The sequence below is a fragment of the Nothobranchius furzeri genome, chromosome 6, assembly GCF_043380555.1.
Source record: "Nothobranchius furzeri strain GRZ-AD chromosome 6, NfurGRZ-RIMD1, whole genome shotgun sequence".
NCBI classification, from domain to species: domain Eukaryota; kingdom Metazoa; phylum Chordata; class Actinopteri; order Cyprinodontiformes; family Nothobranchiidae; genus Nothobranchius; species Nothobranchius furzeri.
Window position 1 is genome coordinate 45,020,382 of NC_091746.1, and position 19,420 is coordinate 45,039,801.

Genomic DNA, 19,420 nt, shown 5'->3' on the forward strand with positions numbered 1-19,420 from the left:
GCCCTTAGACAGAAAAAGCCTAGCTGACCGCAGCTGGTTAGCACTTGACAGCACATCAGTTCATTTCTTAAAGGTGTGGTTGACTGAAAAAAAAATTGTTATTTCTGATTACAATCAGTCACTCTGAATTTTTCATGAAGGGTGAACATGAAAACAGTCTCCTACACCATCTTCTGCATTAGCCCACATATTAGAGAAATATGTGAGCATTAGAAAATCCTCACACATCTATGTCACACTGTGAATTTGCATTCATGTGTGCATCTTGGCTCACGTCCACCCATTTTTGCAGCGAGCAGAGAAAGTAGAGAGTGTCTTGGTGATAGTGACTTTGCAACATGGCTGAACGAGTTTGATTAGCCAATCAGAAGCTGGGTCTGTGCGTAGCATTAATAATGAGTAATCCTGCTGTTTTCAGACCACCTCTGCACCAGCAAACTTCTGCATCTCAGAACAGGAGCATCATAGCTCTTTTTTATTGTTCATAAGGCATTTATTTACACTTGAGAACACAGAACATGTTTGAATAAATGAGTTAAACACACCTTTAATAAATATACCCTTGTTTTAATTTCAAAGATCTCATGCAGCACCCCCCAGTAAGCAATCTTGACCTAAATATACTTATCTTAGATGCACCCAAAACATCAAAATTTAGAATATTATTACTGATCCGCAGACACATCTGCCATTATTTTTCACTATTTTTAAACACAACCATGCCTTTAGTTGATGTGACAGAACTTGATTTTGACTCAAACACTGAACCCTTAAAATAGGAAGCAAGGAATTACTCAAGTTCTTTGTGATTTTACTTGAACTATCTAAACTAGATGACTGATTTCAAGTGTAGAAACTTTAAATGACTAAAAACGTGCATTTTTCTTGTGCGTTATTTGCAAAACATTAATTTAAATTATGCTCTTCAATGACTAACAAGTAGAACATTATCCCACACATACTGGCTCTTTAGTGGGTTTGTCTTGGAGCTGATGTAGCCATTATAGCTGGCTCAGAAACCAGCAGATGGATAGCAAGATTCAGTGCCAAAAATGTGGATAAATATATAGAACTGTCACAGCCCATAATGCATCAGAGCGTTATGTGTCCTCCACTGTCGTGGCTGCCATTCAAGAAATAGCTGCTGGCACTCGGGAGTGTCATGTGTACTGGTAGCAGACATCCGTACTTATGCAGATAAACAGAGACATGACCACAGTCTGAACTCACTGCCATCCATGCAGAAAAGAGCTGAGCTTGTAGTTGTGTGAACAATAATACAAACCAAGTGCAATAAACAGAATAATTTACATGACTTACTGTGACCGTTGTGAAAATGCATCTTTTCCTCCTCAGGATCCTGCTTAGCTTTGCTGTAGCCACATCGCCTGAGGAGGCAGCACAAACGCATTAGAGTCAGTAGCACGCCGCAGCGGCATTGTTAACACAATTACCAAGTGAGAAGAACTTTTAATGTAGAAACATTATTAAGTCAACATTTGGTTATAAAATGAATTAAGTCAACATTTGGTTATAAAATGAGGAAACACTGTGGTTGGGTTTATTTTAAATGTTTTTCCCCATCTCAAGCAGTAACAATAGATTAAAAAAAGTATTTGAAAACCAAATTTATGCAAACAACGTGGTTAATTTTGTTAAAATAATATAAATAACTGTAGAAAGATTCATAGCCTATTTCTTTTTGGAGAAATATTTTTGGCACTTATAATTGCCAATGGCTGCCTCAAGCACAACAAAAACCAAAATATTAAATACTAACATTAAATTGAAATATTAAATTGGCTCTAATTTTCACGTCATGTGTTTTTAAAATAAATCTTTACGAAATTTAAATTCCAGGATTCAAGTCTGGCAGGATATTCTTACATTGCTAGCAAAAAACAAACAAACAAACAAAAAAAAAAACAAAGAATGCTATATTTATGGTATTGTAAAGGTTTACAAAATAATGTTTAAACACCAGATATACATGTATATGATTGCAACATGAGCTTTTTATATCCTCTTTGAATCTGCTAAGCCACATTCAGCTCAGTACAGTTCAGTTAATTTGAAGTTAATAAAAAAAAATCTGAAAATGTTGAAAAGTGCAAAGACTTTAGAAATTTGCACAAATGAGCCTTTTTCAGATAAATTTTTCTCCAGCAAAGTTTTTCTCAAGAAATCAAATGAGTTTCTCTTCTTTTCTTCCTTACTGTGCTCTGTGTGTGTGTGTGTGTGTGTGTGTGTGTGTGTGTGTGTGTGTGTGTGTGTGCGCGTGCGCACGCACAACAAAAAGGTATGTTTCTTAGCAGCATGGGTCATATATTAAAGCATTTCAACCAAGTGAGAATAGAATTTAGATGTAAGTGGTCTTCCTAAGTAATGTGTGTGTGTGTGTGTGTGTGCGTGCGTGTGTGTGTGTGTGTGTGTACATGCGTGTGTGTGTGTGTGTGTGTGCGTGCGTGCGTGTCTGTGTGTGTGTGCATGCGTGCGTGTCTGTGTGTGTATACGTGCGTGTTTGTGTGTGGCTCAGAAAGCTTCCGTTTGTTAATATTTAGACAAATGGCATCAGAGATAATCACAGATAACCCAGATTAAATGGGGTGAGGGATTTGAAATTTGATCCCACATGCAAACACAAACACAGCAAAAAATAAATAAATATAAATAAAAAACAAATACAGATTTTCTGTATTTGCAAAGTTAATTAAATGATTACAGTGACTGCACAAAAAAATAAAACTCCACCAAATGTTTTGCACGGTGGAACCTCATATGCATTTGGTTTCCAAATGTAAATAAACATGATAAAACATGCTGAAAGGGATTGTGTCCAAGTTGGCCAGCCTAGCTTTGCAGGGAGGATGCACAACAACCATGTTGCTTTTGTTTAACAAGGCTCGGACCGAAACCAACGATTGGACCATCTGGTTGTCCATCTCCTTCAAACCACTACACTTTCACATTCACCTGAGTCCTACATTCATTACACACTTGCACCTTTTGAAACAGAACACCACTGGCGTGAGAGGTTCTCCGCTCAATTACATCAGAGAAGAGACGGCCTGCTGCGTAGGACAAACTACCAGAGTCCAAACAGACAAACAGCATTTGAAGCCTTGGAAAACAAAAGATGTTTGGACTTAGAAAACTGTGACTGGTGTTTAGCACCATCTCGTTTACTGTGGCAATGCACGTTCCCATATAAGGAGGTCATGGCCCAGGGATGATAGCCAACGGGAGGGGTGAGAGTTCTGCGACTGTTTAAAAGCTAGCCTGTTTTGCAGATTTGCTATTGCAGCTTTAATGTTGCGTCGACTCAAAGGAAGAAGTGAATGATGAAAAGGTTAACAAGGATGAGTGTGTCTGGCAAAGTCTGGCTGGATGAAGAAGATGAGAAGTACAGGACCAGACCACAAGCTATGGATCCATCAGGCAGTCACTCAAAGTCTGGGCATTCCCAATACATCCTGTAACATTAGTGGTTGTGTGCTCTTGTCCAGCATGGTCATTGGCAGCAGCTAAACATAAGGTTGTTCTGTTGTTAGTGGTACCGCGACTAGCATTTCCATATTGCTGATACTGAAGTGGGTTGGGACATGCAGGAGTAACCAGGAGTGGCTTTAATTATTACGTGTTGTCAGAAGCTTTTCTCAGAACTAACCGATTCTCCCTTGCCTTTTCAAAGCAGGTCAGACACGGCTCTGACTTTTGGGCATGCTACATTTGATGAGCCAAGCTTCCTTTGTTCAAAAGCAAGAAGAAAAATTTGGCTTTACATTCTACTGCCCCTTTAAATAACCTGACTTGTTAAACAAGTGGTCATAATAAACAGTTAATAAAGACAGCTATAAATGGATATACTTAAAAAAAAACATAAAGGGCCCATAAAACAACTTTGTTCCAAATTCAGCTAGATCCAACACAATTCACTTAAATATTTTTGGTTGCACTTGAGCAGCTAAAACAATAACTTATCTTTAAGCACATGCAGTCTCTTTGAAGAGTTAGTTGAATTATCCCAACATAGTGACACATTTTTAGCCTAGTGAACTAGACCAAATTCTTGCTTTGCAAAGAATGGTCTAGGCATGCTCCATTGGAACCTCAACAGCTCCTACCAGGACTCTGGCTAGCCAATCACAACTCTCTAGAGGGATTTCAAACACATAAAGAGCTGTGATTGGTCCGTAATCGTGGGCCAATCATAGTGCTCTATCTGCTTAGTGAACAAATCACAGAGCTTTGTCCGCTTTGTGGGCCAATCAGAGCACTCTATATGCCTGGTGGGTGGGATGATGCAACAGAGTGAAACAAGAGTATGTCACATTCATTGTCCAGTGGAATGCGGAGATCATTTGAAAGACAACGGTAGAACCCGCCCCACAACCGAGAGCCGTCAATGGAGCATGGCCAGACTAAATAATACATTTATTTAGTCTGGCTTGCCAGGCTAACACATTTTGTTAGCTGTGTCTTTATTACAATGTTATTACATAGAACACACAGTTGTGTTCTATACTGTTACTTTCAGGGCTTATGATGGGATTTAATGTTTCACTAAAGCGCTATGAGAAGCTAACAGCCAACCACCAAGAGTGTCATTAGATGCTGCATCATAATGCAGAATGCTGGCTGTACTGTTGCTGACAAAATGAATCCACAAAGAGTCATTAGGTCAGCAGACCAGATCACCAGCTGTCCCTTGCACCCCAAGGTAAAACTTAATCGCATCGCGCTGCATCAAAAAAGTCAGATTTAACCTAGCTCTCATCCTGGTCCACATATGCAAACACATGAGACCATACACACTTTCTGGCATGTATTTATTCTTTGCTTTTCAGGTGTTTATTTATGCCTACCGTCCACTGAGCAGGAATCCAGCAACCACTGCCAGCAGAACCAGCGCCAATGTGATGGCCACCGCTATTATCGAAGCCTGAGCACGCTCACTGGTGGCAGTCACTGCCAGAGTAAAGAAGTGGGATCAGACACAGGCCGCAAGCACACAAAGCCGCACCTGGCAGCCATTGTTGATTGTATTGTCCCGGTGTACTCACAGTATGGGCTCGTCTGGAATTCAAAACGTCGACTAAAGGCACCGTAGCCAGCTGAGGTCCGGGCTCGTACCTTGTTTAATCATAGAAAATGTCACAGAAATATTATGTTTTAACTTGAGTTGAATCATTACCTCAAAAATGCATTTTTTCTAGTGTCATTCTTAAGCGTAGACCCGTAGACATTTGAACTGATCTTTTACCTGGAAGATGTAGACAGAAGAGGCTTTCAAGCCTTCCACAACCATTTCAGTTTCCTTGGACTTTATGATGGTATAACTGGAGTCCTGCTCCTATAACGGGTAAAAGGAAAACAATAGGTTAGACTACCTGAGGTGTATGTGAGCATGTGTGTGTGTGTGTGTGTGTGTGTGTGTGTGTGTGTATCAGTTTCCTGACTGTAACCACATCTGGTTTAAACAAAACTAAACCGTCTTTCCATTAAGTCTGAGGCCATTAGCAAACCACTGACCACAGAATGCACTCTGTTCTCCTCTGTGTCTTTATTCTGACCTTCTCAGGAGAAAAGTAGAAAAAACTAAGATGACATGTGAGGAACAGAAAAAAGGACAGAGCAGCCTCACTGATCCAGATGCAAGCCTCAAATTGCTGCATGAATCCTAATCTAGTAGAATAAATAAAAAGCCAAACTAGATAAACTAACTATGTGCTGCTGCTTTGTTTGTAATGTGTGAGAGGTTTTTGGGTGTAATGGGGCATAGGACAAGTGTGGATAATTCTAGTTGCTAATTGCTTTTTTAAAATTAAGTTTATTTTAAATTAAATGTGCCTTCACCCAGAGAAATTTTATTCAGCTGCAAAACAAAGATCATGAGAGAGAGAACTCTTATTAAATGTGTGGAACCCAACTTAAGGCAGGAGCATCCTATTTGTATTTGTTTTTTTAAGTCAGTACAGCACAATATAAAAACACTTTATTAAAACAAACTCTTACAAATTATTTGGTTAGGTTCCTTTTAAATAGCAAATTAAATATTCAGTTAATTCATTTTTTTTATTTAAAAATTTCCCTTCTAGACCTAACAATGCAGAGGACACCGTAGAATTTAGTTTTTTTCTACCTAAAATTAAAATAATAGAAAAAAAATAATAGAAAATATAAATTAAATTGAATTAATACTACATTAATGAGCTAAATACATTTTATGAAAATTTCTGCTTTAATTATGGTTCTATTGCCAAACAAAGATGAGAAGAAAAATTTTTGTTTCACTGACTATTTGGTCTGCTTGAGATGTACTTCTCAGTCACAAAAAATATGTTACAACTAAATTAATATCAACTTGAGAGCATCATCATCAATGAAATAAATACTGCATAAGTATAGGGGAGATATAGAACATGTGTGTGGAAATGGGGGGGTTACCTTTTCAAAATATTTGATCTCATACTCTAGAATGATGCCGTTTGGGCGATCAGGTTCTGCCCAGGAAAGGCCGATGCTGCTTTTTCCCGTGTATCCTTTCCTCACTACACTAACGGGGGACGGGGCTGCAATGATACACACAAGAAAAAAAAAAGAGGAAACAAAGTTAAAACTAACATTACTGCAACTTATGTGAATGGTAGTGAAGTAAGAACATGTTAAGAGGAAACTCATTCTTTAAAGGAACAGACTGATACAACATTACAGAATATTTAGACACAATATGATTGGTTGTAAAGCTGTTCACTATCATCAGAATTCTGGGGTAAAAAAAAAATATATATATGCAAAGGTTTGGGCAGCCTTGCAATAAAAAGTGTCTGTTAACTTTATCATATAGGAGACACAGTCAGTGACATTGTATAAGTGATACAAAGTTTATAGGATTGTAGCGACATGAATGACCTCATATTTGTGACCCAAAGGTCACCCTTTCCCAGCTGGGTCGAGCTGTAACTTTTGTTCCACAGATTACCCATCAGGAGCTGGGATGTCTGCTAAACATCATCTTTATCTGCTGCTGTTCCGTCCCAAGATGAAGGACACTTCAAAATTTTAAAATAATAATTTGATAAACTGTTTTACTGTTTATTACAATCATATAATAATCATCATAAATAATCATCTTGGTTCAGTATAAATGTATTTAATTACTGAAATGACTTATTATTCTTTGGGTTAATAATAATTATTATTTATGATAATCAGTAATGTGTGATCATCAACCAGAAGGTCATTGGCACGTACACACCTCATGCAGGACTGGATCCAAGGTAAAGTTAACCACCTCACATGTCTTTACCCCATAACAAAGAGCTTTCTGACGCTGAGAGGGCGTGTTCTGAGGTTTTGTTAAAACCAAATCTCTGCAGCTGAAGTTCAGTTCTTGAACCAACCAGAGGACGAGGGACGGCCGCCCAAGCCTCTACTAAGCTGTTCTGTCATGCCGATAGAATTGCTCCGAATAAACGCACCTGTAACCAGCTGACGCAAAAACTCCTTCAGAGTTATTGATTTTGAGACGCAAATAGTTTCATCAGTCGTTTTCACCCAGTGACATCTCAGGACCAATTTGAGTCGCACCATGGTCCCTCTACCAACCTCGTGCCCAGAGGACATCATCTCCACCTGACATCTCGGATCCACAGAGGGTCTCCTGAACTGGGTGAGGTAGACTTCCCGACAGATGGCGTCTGTATGCAGTTCTCTCTAAGAACCCAACGTTTTTCCACCCAGAACGCTTTCTCTCTCTGAAAGAAATCTTCTGAGATATCATTCATGCATCCAAACCTCGCATTTCATTTTAGCTTTCCATCCAGACACAGGTTTGCTTTTAATAACAAGTTTAATATCAAGCCGTTACAAACTGTCAGTTATAATCTGTTATTTTTAAAATTGTTAGTAATAAATTCTTAACTTTCTAAACCTGACTCTTCCTTGAAATGAAACACAGACTGGTATATATATGTGGTTATTGAATAAGCAAAGATTCCTCTAAGCTTCTGATTCAATAAATAAACTTTTGCTAAAATTTAATTATCTTAAATTAAAAATTAATCTTTGGATTAAATATACACCAAGCTCGTTGGCGTATGAACTTCTATCAAATATATTAATATCCTAGATATTTATATAGGATAGAAGCTTCATTTGCTAACTCGTTTGATCTTCTTCAGAATCTAACAACGCTGATAGCAAACAGCGTTAATTCTAGTATGTAGTTTAACCACGCTATAGGATTTACAGGAAGTGTGCAATAACTATTTAAACTAAATTAGGCAGGTGCATACATTTGGGCACTGTAGTTATTTTATTGATTCCAAAAACTTTTGAACTAATTATTGGAACTCAAAATTGGTTTGGGAACTCAGTGACCCTTGACCTCCATACACAGGTGATTCCAATTATGAGAAAGCATATTTAAGAAGGTCAAATATAAGTTTCCCTCCTCTATGAATATTATCTGAAGAGCAGCAACATGGGGGTCTCAAAACAACTCTCACATGACCTGAAAACAAAGATTGTTCACCATCATGGTTTAGGCTACAGATGTCATGTGCCGGGGTGAGTACTCCTCTCATTTTCCCATCTTTGAGTTGTGTGTTTCAGGAGAGGGAGGCTCCAGCTGCAGCTAATTTGCAATCAGCGGGTCTGGCTACAAAAGGAGGATGGAGAACAGTCTCCAGTGCCAGATGATTACTACAGCTTGGTAGTTTCCTGCCCTCTTGCGACGCTTGGATTTTGTGCTCTAGTGTTTCTAGGATTTTTTGTGAACCTTTGGATCTTTTCCCTGTGCTTACCCGTTGCCAGGTTTTGCAACGTTTTTGGACTTCTGTGACTTCCCTGATTTATAGTTTTCTGCAACTCCTCTGGATTACGCCTTTGGATTTTTGTGACTCCTCAGGATTGCGTCTTTGGATTTCTGCGACGCAGCTCTCCCTGTTCTCCATTCCTCCCGGCCGTCCTGCTCTACTGCTCTCCTCTCCTGGACACCCCACTTGGATTCACCCCGGCACCCAACCTACCCTCCCTCACTCCTACGCTCTCCTACTCGCAGTAAGTCTATTCTCTGCACCCACCAAGTTTAGACTTACCTTCCTGGACTCACCTGTATATGACCCCCCCCCCCCCCCACACACACACACACACACACCCCACCCCCGACGCTGCGCTCCCGCTCTCGATCTCCACTGGGCTTTTCCAGTGCACCTTCAGTTCCCATTTTAAAATAAAGATTCGTTTTTACCATCAGATCGGAGTGTGTGATTCTGCATGTCTTTGGTTAAACACATTCCCCAAACATGTCAACAGAAAGCTGTCTCAGATTTCAGCTGTCCAGTTAGGAACATATTCAGGAAATATTGATGACTACATGCTTAGTTCAAGTTAAGGCTCAAAGTCGCAGACCAAGAAAAATCTCTGATAATCCGAAGCAAAGAGTGGTGAGAACAGTCAGAGACCACAGACCAGCACCAAAGACCTACTACATCATCTTGCTGCAGATGGAGTCACTGTCCATTATTCAACTATTCGGTGCACTTTACACAAGGAGATGTTGTAAGTGATGCAAAGGAAGCTTTTCCTCCACTCACAGCCACTCGAGGTTTTCTAAAGCACATTTAGACAAACCAGCTTCATTCTGGAATAAGATGGACTGATGAAACTAAAGCAGGGTTATTTGTACATAACAAGGGGTGTTATGCATGGAGGGAAAAGAACACAGCATTCAAAGAAAAACACCTGCTGCCTACAGTAAAACATGGTGGTGGTTCCATCATGCTGTGGGGCTGTGTGGCCAGTGCAGGGACTGGGAATCTTGTTAAAAGTTGAGGGACGCATGGATTCCAGTCAATTTCAGCAGATTCTGGAGACCAATGTCCAGGAATCAGGGACAAAGCTGAAGCTGCTCTGGGGCTGGATGGAAAAATCTACTAAGGCCTTCATGCAGAGGAACAAGTACAACATACTGGAATGGCCAACTCAGTCCCCATACCTTATTATTATTGAAAATCTGTGGTGTGAGTTAAAGAGAGCAGGCCAATGCGAAGAAGCCATTAAACCTGAATGAACTAGAGATGTTTTGTAAAAAAGGGTCCAGAAGTACCTTCAACCACAATCCAGACACTCATTGAAAGCTATAGGAAATGTTTAGAGGCTGTTATTTCTGCTAAAGGAGGAATTACTATATATTGAGTTCATTTCTTTTTTGTTATGCCCAAATGAATCCACCTGCCCAATTTTGTTTGAACTATCATTGCACACTTTATGTAAATCCTGTTAACTTTGTTTCACTTCTTAATAATAATAATTATATATTTGTTGTCCATAAATTGTCTCCCTCTTGAATCTCAACATTTATATGAAGATCTACCGAGTCTACTGTGCTCTGATTCAACCACAGATATTGGTTTTGAAGCAGATCTGCCTCTAAAACATGTCAGCACTCTGGGTGCACCTGTGTCTAATTATCTAATCCCTTTACGTCTTGCAACTGAGCAGATGGATCTACGGGAGCCAGTGATGCCAATTCTGTTGCTGCTCATTTCTAGGTGTGACTATCTTGTGTTGCTACCAAATTTAGCGACATGGAAGGAAAACTGGAGCTTAAAAGAATAAAAAAAACTAAATTTTACATTGTATCTTTGCTCATGTTTGGTTCAATAAATTTCTACACATTGCTAAGTTTTCTCTTTCCCCTTATGCCGTTTTTCTTTCTGGTTTAGAAACAAGAAAGCCCAGTTGTGTGAGTTTGCATCAGAGTCATCCTGTTGTAACCTGAACTGTTGAGCCATCTCTCAGAGGGACAGTTAGGAGAGTCTCCGACACATAAAGAGCTTTTAACCAGGCAAAATGCTCCCTCAGGCAACATGCTGATTGTGTGTGTGTGTGTGTGTGTGGGGGGGGGGGGGGGGGGGGGGGGGATGTGCTACTGTGTCTTCCACAAATTCTAAACAGCGTTTAGGTTTCAATAGCCCCAGCAGAACTCTGCAGGGAATAAATCACCGCTACGAACACAGTAACTGTATCCTGAGTGGATGGCTGCACAGACGTGTTATCTGCAACATCTTAAAAGCCTGAAACCAGAGAAGAAATCGCTCTCTTTCCTACACACACACACACACACACACACACACACACACACACACACACACACACACACACACACACACACACACACACACACACACACACACACACACACCTAAATGGCTGGAATTCAATGATGAGCAAAGGTTTATTTTCCCAGTTGCTTTGTGTGTAACAGCACACTAAAATCTAAGTTTAAACGCTGGGAAAATGGAGACAGTTTCTGATGTCGTATTAATCAAAAGGCTTTCACTGAGGCTGTCATTTGAGAGTGAGCAGATTGGAAAGCCCCAAATAAAAGATTAGGACTACGGGTTAAAAATAAACTTGAACTGACATTCAGCAAAAATAATGAACATTCCAAACTAAAACTGTTAGAAATAATTGTTTTTCTAACACATAATTGTGAATTATTTTGAAATATTTAGAGAATTATGTAAAAATATACCAAACTCAGTCTAAGGCTGATGCTAGTTTATGTCTTGTTTCTTCTTTTTTTTTTTTTTTACAATGGAGCTTAAAAGAAAAAAAAAAACATCAGAAAAAATATTTTTTTGCAGAAAACCAAGTAGCAGATAACTTTGCTAAGTAGTGTTGAAACTTTACTTGTAAAAACATGAAGACGAAAGCAACAATAACTGCAATAATTATAAAAATCGTTGCACATAAAATGTTCTGCTGATGAATAATTTCAGGAAAACACACAAAAACTAATGCCTCATGTCACTGAAGTGCGGAGCCGTTTCAGTACACATGTCTTAATGAAGCATGCACATTAACTGTGAAAAAAACAACAACAATAAACTAAAATGCGTGAACAAAATGTTTAACAATATAGGGAATCCAAGTCTCTTGCCCTTCCATTTGGCTCATGGGTCCCCAGAAAAAGAAAAAAATAATGTAAGTGTAACGCCAAGAAATGGCCTGATTTTGAGAACCACAGGTCAAGTCCACATCCAGGTCATTTTGCCCTGGCTACGACTCCAACCCACAATATTTTCCCTCACAGGAGACTGAAAGACTGACGCCCTGAAAGAGATAATAAAATAAAACAACAACATTCTCTCCTACCAAGGTCCCTTTACAGAGGAACTCATTAAATGAACTCCTCGACTCACAGAAGAAAGAAGATTTTAAAATTAAAGATAATCATTAAATAAACGTTTGTTTATTGCTACTTATCGTAATTATAAAACAATGAAATGTTTCATTAATCTGTGCTTAATGATATATGTTTAGCATGTTTACTTGACAAGGTCATCACCATCAGCACTCACACAAAAACAAAGTTAAGTTAAGCGAACGCATGACACATAGTTAATCTTTTGCCCAGTTCAGAGACTCCGGATCAAAGAGGGTGTGTCTCTGAGATTCTGGGTAATATTCCTCAAACTCGTCAACTTTTGGTTGGCTATTCAATCATAATATTGTTCCATTAAAACTAGGGTTGGGCGTCAAGCATCGATTGGAACCGGTTCCAACTGTTCATTTTTCCCGGAATCATTCAAAGGTTTTTATTTCAATTCCTAGTTTCGATTCCTAGAATGCCAACGGAAGAGGAATCCGCAGCCAATCTCTGTGGAAAAATAAACGGGATCTGCAAATTGTGATCAACGCTTTTCAGAGCTGATCACACCAGCTGTCTGTGTGCAGCACCGATCGCCCCCCGTCCTCCCACGGCCACGCAGCGGCCAAATATAAACAAACACGTCTGCCGAACCTTTACTCCGTAATGTAAACTTTAACTCCTGCAGCGTAGAGGAAACTTGTTAAAATACGTCAACACGGTGGATTTAATAGAAGCTTTAAAGAACAAACTCTGGACAGTGTAAGATGAATTTGTCTCACTGCAGAAATAAAAACACACGGAGCGTCATCACTGCAGTCAGACCAGCTACATTTAAGGTTCACTTTCTGTTCTGACTGAATGCTGCTGCAGCATGGAGGTGTAGTTCTCAGTCATCCTGGACATGATCATCCTGAGTTTTAGCTGAAAACAGCTGGAAGTTTCTGGATATGGTGGAGCATGGACGTAATTTTTGTGTGTGTGTGTGTGGGGGGGTGGGGGGTGGGGGGGGGCATGTCCCCCCCACTTTTTCCAAAGTCAAGTTTTGACCCCTGCACTTTTTACCATCCAAAAACCACATTACGCTATATTAAATTGACACTGGTTGAGCTCTAGGACCGAGCGGAAAACAACCGTTTGTTTTGAAGCCTGTTTCCCTCTAGAGCATACTGTAAAGATACCCCCCCCCCCCCCCGTCCCCCCCACTTCTAAAGTGAAAATTACGTCCATGTGTTGGAGACATTTAGCGTCTCAGCCCAGAGGCTTCTTCCAGACTTTGGTTGTGGTCAGAAACAAACACACTGGTTGTGCTGCAAGTCTTTTTCTTTTTTTCTCCAAAACATGTTTTTGTCTAAATGAAGGTGATGTTATTGTTCATAGAATTAAAATTCATGTTGAAGTTAAGATTATTTAATCAAGTAGGACCTGTGGTTAGCTAGCTCGTTTAAAACACGCCATGTCTTGAAAGAATCGGAATCGGGAATTGATAGGAACCGGAATCGAAACAAGGAATTGGAATCGGAATCAGAATTGTTCAAAATCAACGATGCCCAGCCCTAATTAAAACTAGATCACTCTGGTTCCTCTCGAGAGCAAGCTTCAGACCGGCCATCTGTCGCAAAATCTCTTTAACCATCAAGGATTTTGACACGTCATCAAAACCTTTTTAACCTTTTTCGCACCTGCGAAGCTGATACAACAAGATAGTTTCCTGCAGAACAAGCTGATATTGTTACAACTCCTTAAGAGTTATTCCTGAGATGCAAACTAGTTCCAACTGTCGTTACCTGGAAGATGACCCTGGACTGACTTGGTCGTACGGGGAGTTATGGATGTGGGACTGACTTCTGGGGTGATCTGATTCTATCACATGTATAAATATTAAATGCTTATATATTTTTGCTTTTCACTGGTAAAAATGTGTATTGGGGATAAATCTACCTACTTTTTTTCTTGATTTTATTTGAATAATTTCCTGCCCTTTCTCGCTCTAACCTTCCTGCATGCTGCATGTTTTCTCCGTCTTCCAGAAAAAACTGTTTCCTAGACTTCCTACTTTCTAACGATCAGCCAAAGGGATCTTCACATGCGCGGCGCTCCAGCAGTAATGAGTTGAAATCACCGGGGCACAGATTATGAACTCAGCTGAGGCAAAGCACGTCAGAAAAGCACAAAATACCAGAGAATATGCGCTGATATGAACGATCGCAAGTGAATTATTTTGTTGTGGAGCGATTTTGTGAACGTTACAGCGGCCGCATGCAGGACGCAGCTGGAGTAGTTGAGCCGTTACCGCGGCGTCCTCTCTGCCCGCAAAGCTGAGTCCACAAATGACGTCATATATGCAGATACTGGATCTTTCTTCGGGTTTCCCGCAATTTGAATTTTTAAGGAACACATCTTGATTCTGGGTTTAAAAATGCATTGTAATTACCGCGTTTCTGACAATTGTACCGAGTAAATATTACCATTTTCTTTCCCTGTAATGCCTTACATTACCACATTACAGCAAAAAGCAATGCATTACAGTAATTAATTACTTTTGTACCGCATTACTCCCAACACTGCCTGCAATGCCCTGGTCCCGTAGAATGAGCCCTGGCATTTTTACTGTGATTGCCTGTTTTTCTGTAAAATCACAGAAAAAGAGAGATGCTCGGGTCGAGCAGGCTGCTTCATGCGCGTTCACGCTCAGGCATAGCCCGTAGCATTTGTTATCCGTAGCTTTAGCAGCAGAGAGTGAGGTAGTGCCAACTCAGCGACGTTGTTCCTAACGCCTAGTGATGAACCTAGCTACATTTCTGAGGACCCTTAGCTACTTTCTTCTAGACATTTCCTGCAAATTAGCAACAAAATAGCCATTTTCGCTCTGACCGTTGGCGAAACTGTAGCTACAAAACAGGTAAACAAAACTGTTTCTGTGTTTAAAAAAGAACAAAAGCATGGAATTAGCTCTTAAAGCAATCTACATAAGCCAGCATACTGTTTATTAACATTACATAAGTAAAGAAGGCTATAAGAGCTATTTCCTAATCTGTTTTGCCTCATGGTCTGAGTCACACATATGTTGTACTTCAGTTTAAATAACAAATAAATGTGTGTTTTAACTATGTCTGAGATTTATTTGTTTGTAAATATTTGTAATTCAAAACAACTACAAATCAGATGTCAGATATATGATGTCACCCCAAAATCTCTTCTCCCCAGCGTAGATGGTATTTACCAAATGGCCAGATTTATAGTGGTTTTCTGCACGATGCCCCTTTTTTCATCCTAAAGAATTAAAGGCTTGCTAAACTAAACTTCTTTGTGTCTGGTTTGATCATGTCAATTTGGTGAAATGAACATTTGTGGTCCAACTCGACTTTTCACACAATACCTAGCCTAGGAAAACTGTAAACAACTCACCCAGTTTTTCTGGGCTCTTTTGCTACCATTCAGATAAACGTTTGTTTAGTTTGTCATCAATTTTCCTCCTGCGGCCACGTCTAGGGAGGTTGGATACAGTCCCATGAATCTTACGTTTGTGAATAACATGTGCAACTGTAGCCACAGGAACATCTAGATGCTAGGACACAGTCTTTTAGCCTTTACCTTTAAAATGCTTGTCTATCATTTGCTTTCTGATCTCCTCAGACAATTCTTTCCTTTGCTTCCTTTGGTCCATGTTGAGTGTGGTGCACACCATGTCATCAAATACCAGTGACTACCTGGAGCCCCATATATAGACCCACTGACTGAGTGTAGACACCTGTGATGCTAATTAGTGGACACACGTTGAGTTAACATGTCCTTTTGGTCACATTATATTTTCAGCCTTTTTTAGGGGCACCATTATCTTGTCCATGTCTGTACCATGAGTTTGTTTTACATAATTGTGTTGAAGCATGGTTGAAAAGCAATGTCTGAGTTTCATTGGTTAAATTTACCAGAATTTTTATTATTATTACTTTTGTCAGATTCAAGTAACTTCTGACCGTTGTGGGTTTTTCTTTAATTGACCGAAGGATACCAACAATCATATATGATTGTCCCAAATACATGAAAATGAAACAAACAGCTTTCTTGTTGGTGTGGATATGAAAGCAGTAAGCAGAGTCTGTATTAGTCATAAGAACGTCAAAGCAGAGATCAGCATAACAGCAGTGGGATGGAGAAGAAGTGATATGAGAGAATAGAAACTGAGCAGGTGGGAAAACAAAAGAAAAAAGGTGAGAACTTAAATATCAACAGGAACATGAGAACACGGCTGGGTGAAAGAGTGTTGACGGAGCCCAAGCAACACTTTTATTTTAGCAGCAGTGTAGACAGTGTAACGACACTTCTTTGTTTAAACACTTCCAGTGAGTGTTACATCTGCTGACGAATTCCTATGGAGTGCTAATGCAGAACAAAAATGTGCCTTAAGCTGCTGGAGCTGTGTCATAACATCAGCAGCAGAGACAAGTTTCTGTTTGGTCTGAGGCTATGAATAAAAACTTTAAAACAGGGTGATAAACCCCTCTAAAAGCAGACCTGCCATTATAACTCCAACCTTAAACAATCCCAACATCACTCTAGTGCTAAACATAAGCCTCTCAGACCTCAGTCTATTTGCTCTATCACTAAATCAATACAGGTGTATGGCTATTACCTTAACATGAACACTGGATAATGTTAGAATGATAGACTGGGCTACCATAAGTTAGAGATGAGATGTTTGTCTTAAAAACTTCCAAATCAACATTTTAACATCCTTTTTAAAGAAATCACCTAACGCATCATCAAGAATATGACAATCGTTCACATTGTTCTATGGCGGCAGCAATTGGATATTTTAGTATTGAATCCTCCATCGATAAATCATATATTCTGTTTGATGACGTTTCAAGTGAAACGAGACTGTGGTCTGCTGCTAAAAATATGAAAATAAAACAACAAAATTGAAAAAGGATCAACAAAATGTATTAAATTGGTCTTGTCTGATAAGTATACATAGTAAATATTTGATGGAGCAAAATTTGACTCATATTTCATTGAAATATCTGGTTTAATATCACTCAACCTAGTCTAAACACATATAAAATAAATTCACATAAAATCAGTAAAACTGAATTATTTCATTAACATGTTCAGGAGTAAGCTGTTGGAAATGCTACTAACATTTAATTTCCATCAGTAATGATGCATTTATTTTTTATTATGCACAGGCTGGCAACATAATCAAGTCTAAATTGTATTCAAACATGGAAGTGTTTGTGAATTACATGCTACAATGGCGTGCCTTAGCCCTGCTGTGTGTGGAGCAGACTCAAGTTTCTCAGACTGACTCTCAGCAGCAACAACCTGACTCCAGGTAGCAGCAGCTGCAGCTCTGCCCCACACTGCTGCAGCTGCTGACACCCACACATTAACAGGATAGTGGGGTTTTTCTTCCACTTGTAGAGTGTAGTTTAGATAGATAAAGATAGTAACAGTTTGCACCATGGCCCCATTTGACCAGTCAGAGTGGGTTTGTGACACGCCAAACATTGGTGTGTCTGCAGAACCGCTAAACTGCCTTCCAGCTGCACAAGTTTATTTTTTGTGTTTATAGTCGGATCTCTATCACTAAGAATTGTAGGTTCATAAACCCTCACATGCCATAGTTGACTAGTTGTGCTAAATAAGGATATACGTGTTGTAAATGTTCACCTGAATGAAGTTAGTGAAACCACAGCATGAAAATCAAAGCTGCCATACTTGACAATACACCCTGAACAAGTAAAAGACGTTTATTTTTAGGTAAAATCTATTGTTTTTTTGGGCATCATCTTCATAATGATGGTAACAGTAATAATAACAATTTTAATATTGAATATATTTTGCAGTTTAAACAAAGAGTGCAATGTAATATGGAGGACAGTTATTGTGCTAGCCAAAAAAGGGATTTTAGATGTGCTTCAACGCCAAACAATACCCTAACAGAAGAGATAGGAAGCAATTTCCGTGTAAGCTAGTGATGCTTGCCATTGCTTCTGTTTGTAAGCATTTGATTAAAAAGCAAACTCCGATTCTAAATGTACACCAGCAGCAACGTTAACGCAAACAGCCAGAGCACAGGATCATGTATCACCTTTCATCTGATAAATACCCAAACACAGCAAATGCATGGGAACGGTTGGTGCTTGTTTTCCATGCAATGCTCCAAATTAAATCACTTGAAGAAAGCAAATATGCCGAGTAACCATAATCCATCTATCAGTCTTAGGAAGAATATCTAGAAATGTGTAGAAACGTTAATCAGATTTAACCTATTGGAGCTGAGTAGTGGTAGGCCATTATCAATCAAACACAATCCTTTCAATGGATCAAGTCACAATCAAATGAGTCACGTTTTGTAGGTCAGAGTGGATATAAATTCACATAATCCTTGATATGTCTAACACAAATACTTTTCTAATTTGAAGAAAATATTAAATGACAAAAATAACAACATTTTTAACTTTTTCCATCTTTACTCATCCACTTCAACTTCATCCCCTCCACCCTGCTGTTTCCCCCCCCCCCCCCCCCCCCCGCCTTGACATCCCTCGATCTCCTCTCGAGCACTGACACTTTATCATCCTGCATGGCTCCACAAAGACACTGTGATACTGTCTATTTCATGAATTCTTATCTTGTGTGACACTTTCCACACATCAGATCCTGCAAGTCTCCCTCTGACTCTAGTCTCTCAGGAGTTTGTACTCAGTAGGTACTTTTTTGTTGCCTTTTTGCGAACAAAACCAAAAGTCAATAGTCACAGTGACAAACATGCAGTTGCTTGCAGCAGTAATTGTGTCTTTTAACGGATGATTACAGTTGAAGCTCAAACTGAAAAAGATCAGAGAACGTAAAAGTGATCATTACTGTTATTGCTTCAGGAGCTCTGCTGTATTCATTAATACTGACTGTAGTGGAGCCAAATGACAGAACACCTTAATGGCTTCCTGACGATGACTACTTAACATGTTTTTGATTTGGTGGAGCAAAACCATAAAAAGTGTATCTTAATGTTATTAACAGTTAATTTATTGACCCCAGCAGGGAGAACAAGGCACCACGTCCACGAGCACTTCCAGCAACAAAGTTATTCAAAAAACATGCTTGATATTTACCAATATATTCAAACTGTACACATACTTAACAGGAAGAGGCTCATCTAGATGACAGAATCCACATTTTCTACCTCAACAACACCCAATGACAATACGCTGCTAAATGAAAAGCAAAACAAAGCCAATTTCACGAAGTCAAAAG

At 39.4% G+C, this 19,420-nt stretch overlaps 1 protein-coding gene across 1 annotated transcript in view; it reads right to left on the reverse strand.

Moving 5' to 3' along the window:
• The window catches only part of LOC107396732 (ephrin type-A receptor 5), a 117,854-nt gene that overhangs the window by 42,754 nt on the left and 55,680 nt on the right, over nt 1–19,420 (reverse strand). Inside the window, exons 6-10 of the mRNA XM_015976567.3 lie at nt 6,448–6,572; nt 5,264–5,353; nt 5,064–5,133; nt 4,866–4,968; nt 1,321–1,388 (exon numbers count right to left, since the gene is read on the reverse strand). Of these exons, the coding sequence (XP_015832053.3) occupies nt 1,321–1,388; nt 4,866–4,968; nt 5,064–5,133; nt 5,264–5,353; nt 6,448–6,572 (456 nt within the window). The remainder of the gene's footprint in view (nt 1–1,320; nt 1,389–4,865; nt 4,969–5,063; nt 5,134–5,263; nt 5,354–6,447; nt 6,573–19,420) is intronic.